At 43.2% G+C, this 8,112-nt stretch overlaps 1 protein-coding gene across 1 annotated transcript in view; it reads right to left on the bottom strand.

The window, feature by feature from the left end:
- Positions 1-410: 410 nt before the first annotated feature.
- ISM1 (isthmin 1) overlaps positions 411-8,112 on the bottom strand; it is a 42,490-nt gene continuing 34,788 nt past the window's right edge. The window contains exons 5-7 of the mRNA XM_074927088.1: positions 7,361-7,504; positions 4,094-4,183; positions 411-2,447 (exon numbers count right to left, since the gene is read on the bottom strand). Of these exons, the coding sequence (XP_074783189.1) occupies positions 1,930-2,447; positions 4,094-4,183; positions 7,361-7,504 (752 nt within the window). The 3' untranslated portion in view covers positions 411-1,929. The remainder of the gene's footprint in view (positions 2,448-4,093; positions 4,184-7,360; positions 7,505-8,112) is intronic.

Here is an 8,112-nt window from a genome sequence, read left to right as displayed (position 1 = left end):
TGCAGCCTGTTGCCCTGGGTCTGGCAGATCCAGGGAGCACCAGACCACGTTTGGTCCGAGCGAGTGTCTAGGTCCAGACTGCTTTTTAATCCCTTGATTTGCTCCACATGGGCAGACCATCACAAGCCTGACACTTCCCAGACTCGGTGGACTTACTGTGCACATGTTAATGCTGCGGGACCGTGCACATGTCTGTCTGGGAAGTCACAATCAACCGGTGCCTGAAAGGCCAACAGAGCTAGAGAAGAGATTTACACTACACACGTGTGTATGCATATAGCAGAAGGAATCACCTTTCATGGCTGTCCTGAATCCTTCAGTAGGCCGGACTGCAGTGCGAGGTCGGCTCTACCCTGGGGTAAGGTTCCACATGTGGGGCACGTGTGTGTGTCAGACCATGTAACCCAAAACCAGGCACTGCTCTAGTGACGTTGAGCCTGAGTTTTCCAAATGAAGACACTGACTTGCAGCAAGACGGCCTTTTACAGGATGGAACTGTAAGTATTTATTTACCCATGGTGTAATTTTAATCTTTCATAAGAATGCAGGTATCAGCTGCTTAATTACAGGATAACGTATGTAAACTTGCACTTTATAAAAATTTGGAAGTAAAATCATTGCCTAACAACAGTCTTATTCTTGGCAATCAAGTTCCATCTACAAAAGCCTTTCATGTTAGAGACATATCCCGCATGTGACTTATTGTTACAATTCAATAAATACTTTACAAAAATAATGCTAGCTTTTTAAAAAAAATTAAGACATTTTAACTCACCAATAGTTCCTCCCACACAGCTTCCTTAAAGAATAGCTTCTTCTGTAGGACACTGAACCCAGCATATGACAAATGGGGGAAAAGGGCTGATTGCATGCATTATCTCAGGGAACTTAGGAGTGTGTATCCCACCTCTCCTGTTCTTTCAAAAAATAAACTTCTTCCTTTTCCTAAAGAAAGAAACAAGCAGATCTAAATGCTCTTCAAAGGAAAACTGGGAAGTAACTGTGATTTTTGGGTTGTTTGGTTTTTTTTTTTCCTTTGACCTGGTTTCCTTCTTTGGCCTCACTCCTCCACAGATGTAGGACATACTTAGTTTCCAGGTAGCTGCCCTGAAGACCTGCTCCCCAGCACGAGACATAAGCCCTGACAGCTGTAGCTCCATACCTGAGACATCTCCAGGAGTGGGCTGTTGTAACTCTTGCAGAACCACTGTACTGGGACTTTTCCTGCTCTGTAGAAAAACCACAGCTACATCTCTCTGCAAGCCTACCCCAGATGGACTGCAAAGACCTGAGCTAGAAGGTAACAGGAAGAATTCCATGAAAAAAATTGCTAGTAACTGTCTATATTCACTTTTGAGTATTACCCTTCCAAAAAAAAAAAAAAAATCTTCCTTTTTTAGATATGACTAGTCATGAAACCAATTATAGAGAAAACTGGTGCTGTAGGTGCATTAATCTTGTAAACCATTCCCATATGGAAAAGTACATTCTTCAATCCTATTGTTTATAACAACTTTTAAATACGTGCCCTCCTCAGCTGGGGCACTGGGGCCTGATGGTGAAGGCATCTGCTCCTGCCCCACTGCACACTTACGTTACAGTTGGGGAATAAACTGAAATGCACATTATTAAATGAACATTATTGCAGTATAAAATCCTAGCAGGACAAGTTTTATGTATGTCTGTATGTAAAAATAGGTGTGTGTGAGATAGAGAGATATGTGTTTATAAATTACACACACTATGAAAAATACTTATGTATTATATTACAACTATATACATTCATTAGAAAGAAACTGATCAACCCCTGTCAATGCATCAATGCACATGACAATGCTCATTGACATGAGACAATGCAGCAGCCGTTATCAGTTCTTTGGCATCCAGGAAACGAATGCTATTTTGTGTCCAAAGAGGAAGAAAATCTTCTCAGTATTCCCTTGCTTCTTGAAATTGCTTGTAGTAGTCTTCGTCTGAAGGGTTTTCTGTACACTTCTGCCCATTGTTTGGAGGCCGTGCTTCATTGTATCGGCTCCAGTCACCTTTGCATATAATCCAAGGCAGAATGTCCACTTTGTAATGGAGTTCTGCTGAGAATTCGATGCTGATCAGGTTTGGTGTACCTGCCCCTTTCCCTCTGGTAATCAACTGCATGTTATCATCGTAGCAGCAGTGCTGTGCTGCAAGTGTTGTGCTTTCCAAGGAGAGCATGGAGCGGATGCAGTACCGTGCAGTGGGCTTATAGATCTCCAGTTTTTCCTTTGGACCACTTGCATCTTTCCAGCGAAAGTTTTTCCTCTTAATTCGATCGTAGATTTCAGCTGTGCTGTATGCAACTTCTCTGGGGTAGGAGCACGGGCAGCTGGGAAGATCATTGACCACTTTGTGCATATATTTCTTCAAGAACTCGCTTTTGCAGCTCATCCATCTTTCACAGCTATCAGTATCTGTTTAAGGGCAGGAAATGGAAACTTAAGACACATTATGCAGCATCCCTGTTCATATGATCAGTGATAACAACCCAGTAAAGTGTAACTGTTCAGCACCAGTGCTTTGCTTGAGAAAGAAAGGGCAGCCAAAGCTCGCCTTCCTGCCTGCCCTGTGCTAACATGCTGCCTTGTCAGATAAAGAAATCACACGTGTGAGTGGCTTCAGGGCCTCTGACAGTGCTTGTCTGAGTTACGGGGCAGCACCAGCCAGTAAGAACCTCTGACGCTTCTTATACCTGGCAAATTCTAATCAAGGTGCTGATATCCCCATGCAGCACAAGAGACACTGTCATGGGTTTAATAGGCGACAGAGCTGGAACAGGGAAATCGCAGTGATTTGATGCCAGTCTCCAGTTTGAAAACCTCGTTCAGACACCTACCCTGTAAGAACAGCAGATTCAGATGCTGAAGGATTAAGTTTCTCATGACGATAGAAACACCAAGATGGCAAGCAAGGCCTGGATTCCTTTTTCTGTTCTTTTAACTAACATACTTTTTTCTCTTTGGTCTCCATCTTCCTGAAGGGGTATTTCAAGCATCTGTAGTTCAAACATGGAGACTGACAGCTGGCAAATGCAGCCAAAAGTGATTCAGATTCATAAAGGGCATATGTGACATAATATCAGTGTCTGTACCTTAGAAGGACTTAATGTCACCAGAGCCATGACTTACAGCTGGAATTAAAGAGATTTATAAACTAGTAGCATTTTTAATACTGGCACTTTATTATTTTGCAAGAGTCTCAGGAGAATCCAGTTAAATGTCTCCTATCTAAAACATTATTTTAGGCATCTGTACATCTACAGGCTTTCAAAAAAGACCCCCTGCACATCTTGCTCCACACTTACTTAACAGGACTCTGGAGCAAGGCAAAGACTGGGACCTAAAACCCTTACAGCAAACATTCTTGCAAAATATTTACTTAGTGATCTGTGTCCTGTTTTTCTATCTCCTTAAAGAGTCCTTTCCCTGCTGTCATTAACTATTGTGATCTGTCACCATAGGAGGGAGGTGCTGGATTACATTATTTATCCAATTAGTCCAACATCCAGTGCCTGAGAGTGGCCACGCTGTGCTTTCATTGAAGGGATGAAATCAGAACATTACAGCGGTTGGGCTGGGTTTTAGCTAGATCAGTACCAAGTCAGGCCCTACAGAATTGCTTTGGCAGGCCCCTGTGTGCAGCACGCACAGTTATAAAAGCTATGCATGCTCATAAAAGTCGTTGTCATTTTTTTTTAATGTGGCAGCTGTACCTAAAACACTTTTATAGCATCTTCCATTCAAGACTATTTCAGCAAAACGCTAAACAGTGTTTGATTTTCCCCCCTCCATTAGTGTGGAGCCTTACAGTCCTTTTCTGAACTAGAATCACCTTTTCATAATGAAAGAAGGATAGAAATTTGCTCTGACTTCAGAGGAGAAAGATTCTATGACAGATGCAAGCTAAGGTTCAGATCGTAAATTTAAGCAAGATAATAAATGGCCATTATTACTGACGTTTGTTTTTAATGGTAAACTCAAAATCTTGGTCCCGCAGCGAGACTCTAAACAGAAAAATCTGAGGAAGTCTCTATCACTGAAAGATTGGCTATGCTGCTTACCAACTTCAAACAGTTTGGTAGCATTGAAGTCTTCACTTCCTGCAAGTAAACTCACTTCTGTGGCAGCTGTCCGGAAGGTATCTTCAATCCCTAAAACAAACAGGTGTTAGTGGTGGTGGTGCTTTCCTACTAAAACACAATGCAGTCAACTGCCTCCGGACCATCCCCTCCTTCCCCAGTTCTTCCTGGTGCTTTTGTTTGGCAGGGAACTCATCTGAAGGTGCTGCTGGGGAGGGGGTGGGGGTGGTGGTCATTTAAAGGTATAACGACTAAGGAATCTGTGGTGTTAGGGAAGATAAAGTGTTAGCTTAGCCCAAAGGTCAAAGGTTTTCAAGTTTTAGAGTTAGATTATATTTAAGCAGCAGATTGGCCGGTTATGAACCCAGTGCAGGATGAGCAGTGAGGGAATCAGTTTTGTCCCTCTTCCCGATGCAAGGCTTTCTAGCATCTCCCAGTAATTTGGGCAGGAGCTGTATGTGACCAGCATCTCCTCCAGAGCACGTATCACAAGGGACTGACAAGATAAAACCAAATGTCCCAAGGGAAGCTCTAAAGCCCTGGGTAAAACGTGATGTCTAAAGGAGACAGCCTCTGTGCCACTTTCTAAAACAGAGAGAATGCCTGAAGACGGGTGAATAAGTTCATATCTGTATAAGGGCAACTGTTTCTCAGGATGTACAAGGAAGAATGATGCTATTAGAATGATGCCAAGAAGACTGGAGCTTGTTTGTCTTTCCCAGTGCTAGGAGGTTGGAAGGTGTAAGTAGGTGAGAGAGAACTAACCTCACCAATCACCCCTACCTACAACAATCAAATAACATTTCAGGATCTTAAAATATCAGGATCTTCCAACAACCTCCAGTTAAGCATTTGCTATCAGTAGAGAGAAACACGATAGCCAGAAAAATTATTAATTGATCTTGCTAAAGTAAAGATCCTTTTGCTGCTGCTTTAGTTTGGCCTACATACCAGTCTACTGTTTCCTTCAGGTTTCTGTACCATTTAGCCTGTTTTAAACATCTCTTCAAAGAATCATTGGAACAGGTTTGGGGTTTTTTGCCTCCCCATTGAATTAAAGACCTCCAAAGAGGGCAGAAAGCTCTTTAATATGCAATAACTATATGGTTAATAAAGAAGTCTGTCCACCATCTATCCTCTTGCCAGTGAGCTTTCTCCTGATTGCCTGAACTGGGGCATAATAGTGGCTTGCAAAGCTTCAAAACAGCCTCAGGCCACTTTTCAATAAAATTATCATAGGGTTGTGCCTTAACTCCAGCAGTAGATGCAGAATAATAGATACCCAAGAACCCATTACAAGGCAGTAATTCACTGCTGGAATTATAAACAGCAGAAGCTGAGCTTTGCCCTTGTAATTTTAAAAATGTCAGCACAGCCTCAGAGAGTGAATATATTTTGTTGGCTGGTCGCTGGGGGTCTGTTATATGACATAATATATTCTTTCAAGTTTGCCACTGTTTGATGCTAGCTGGTAATAAATACTGGAGACTGTAACTGGGGGCTACACGCCTTCTTCTGGAATTAACCCCTTATTATTGAGAGTTTAGGAGGTATGACAGCATCCAGAAACATTGTTCTGAGCTGCCTAGCAGCCATTACCTTGCAATGGATGCATGCATCGCTCTGCAAGTGAGAAGCTTCCCTCCAACTCTCTCACCGAAGCTCCTATGTCTTCTTTCCAGCACTACTGACATTTCACTTCCCACCAAAACACAACCTGACCTCCAGTTTAAGAATTTCTGCCTTTCTGAGTCATTAAGTAAACTCAGTGAAATGCATACCACCACGGCATGTGTTTTTACTTTGATTTGGGGAAGTAATGCAGTTGCACATATCCCATGCGTTGTGGCAGCTACTGCATCACTGCCTTACAAACTTGCCTAAATCCAAATGCACAGCAGTATTTAAAGGACATCATGGGAAAGTTTTCCATAGCAGGTTTAAATTTTTACGATGTAGGTTTTAGTGCTCAGCCCTGCTTTCACCAAAGCAAAAAGTGCATGATGGTAAGGACACCTCTGTTACTGGCATTTAAATGTCAGTGCCTGTAGAGGGGCAGGAGATAAGGTAAGGCTCCTTGGCCATATTTTTTGAATACATTCAATCCAAAATTATATGTTCCTTCATCCCATTGTGTGCAGCTGTTGCAGGAACAAACCTGCTGTTTTATAATTCCCCGGTTATCAAGCAACATGTAATGAAACAGAGGTGACATTTCCACCTTAACACTGACTGTCTAGGAGAGGATATTTTGTAGCGTAATGCCCAACGAAACCAGTATCTCTGGAGCAAAACGCTAAGCAGCTATTTAAAGTAGTTTTTTTCATATTAACACACATGCAATCTTAAAACAACTCTGTATACATTAGGCACAAACTTAAAAGACAGATAATGGGGGGGAACTATTTGTTCACAACACAGGCATGCCCATTCACTGCACAGCAAAATAGGAGCTCACTGAGGCAGCAGTCAGCACAGCTGTTCTGAAATTCTGAAAAATACAAATTTGTTTCAAAAGAGTAGATTACACCCTTCGGAATACAAAAACTACTGTTGACAAAAATGACAGCCATAACCTAAAAAAAGGCTGTACATGTCTTTTAAGTTCCAGGAGATAGTAGACTGCATCTAGCAGCATATCATTACTAGCCAAGAACCTGCCATTTCATAAATGGCCCGGAAAACCAGTGAGTTTCTTCCCACCACAAGTCCCACCTAGCCAGGGAACAAGCGGGCCCTGGGCTTTGTGCATGGGAGGGTTCCCCTCTCTGCCCTTGGCTGCCTGCTCCCGCTCCTCTCTGACAGCAGTTCACGTGAACAGAATCACAGAATCATCTCAGTCGGAAAAAGACCTTGAAGATCATCTATTCCAACCATTAACCTCACACTGACCGTTCCCAACTCCACCAGATCCCTCAGAGCTGGGTCAACCCGACTCTTCAACCCCTCCAGGGATGGGGACTCCACCCCTGCCCTGGACAGACCATTCCGACCCCCACAACCCCTTCTGCAAAGAAATGCTTCCTAAGAGCCAGTCTAACCCTGCCCTGGTGCAGCTTGAGGCCATTCCTTCTTGTCCTATTGCTTGTTCCTTAGTTAAAGAGACTCATTCCCCCTCTCTGCACCCTCCTTTCAGGTAGCTGTAGAGGGCGATGAGGTCTCCCCTCAGCCTCCTCTTCTCCAGACTAAACCCCCCCAGTTCCCTCAGCCGCTCCCCATCATTCCTGTGCTCCAGTGACATGGTCACACCTGGGCAGTTGGGCCTGTCGCAGGTCCGGGACTCGGTGGCGGTGCAGGCATATCCGCAGGACCTCGTCCGCTTCTGATTGCCGCTCCCGCAGGTGACACTACAAAGGGACCATGGGCTCCAGTCTCCCTCGCCATCAATATAATCTGTGTAAGAACAAAGATGAGGAAGGAAATGAAGAAACAAAACGCCTACTACCCAAAACTACTGTGTAGTGTTTTTTATTAAGAAGGCAAAACAAGAATGGAATCCAGATGTCTCTACCTGAAGCTTGGGCTAAATGCCAGGCATAAGCCTGCTGTTTAAATGGTTTTCACACTTGATGCTCCTCGGGGAAATGCACGCAACATTATTTGAAAAAATATTTCCTTTCTCTTTTGACCTTTTGGCAGCTGAGAATCCTCAGCTGCAAGGCTGGGTCATGAACTAACAGTACACATCTATTTGCATAATTTTCCTGCATATAGGAATATCTTTTCTGACCACAGACTAATCAGGCACAGGATAAATGAGGTTTTCTTTTTCTTCTTTCCAAAACACACATCAATAGCACAACAATACTCAATTTTTAGCACACAATGAATGTTGGACTATGGGAGTCTGAGCGTCCCGTGTTTTTCACGTGACTGTTTTTCAGTCCCTTGAACAGGAAAAAGGTATTAAAAGAATATAGGGACCCACATAGGCACCTTGCACCCAGAACAACATGCAATTTAGCATTCCATCTGAATTCTTAAATAACATCAAATCTGAC

The sequence above is a fragment of the Athene noctua genome, chromosome 1 (genome assembly GCF_965140245.1).
Source record: "Athene noctua chromosome 1, bAthNoc1.hap1.1, whole genome shotgun sequence".
Taxonomy (NCBI): Eukaryota; Metazoa; Chordata; class Aves; order Strigiformes; family Strigidae; genus Athene; species Athene noctua.
This window is presented reverse-complemented; position numbering and strand designations above follow the sequence as displayed.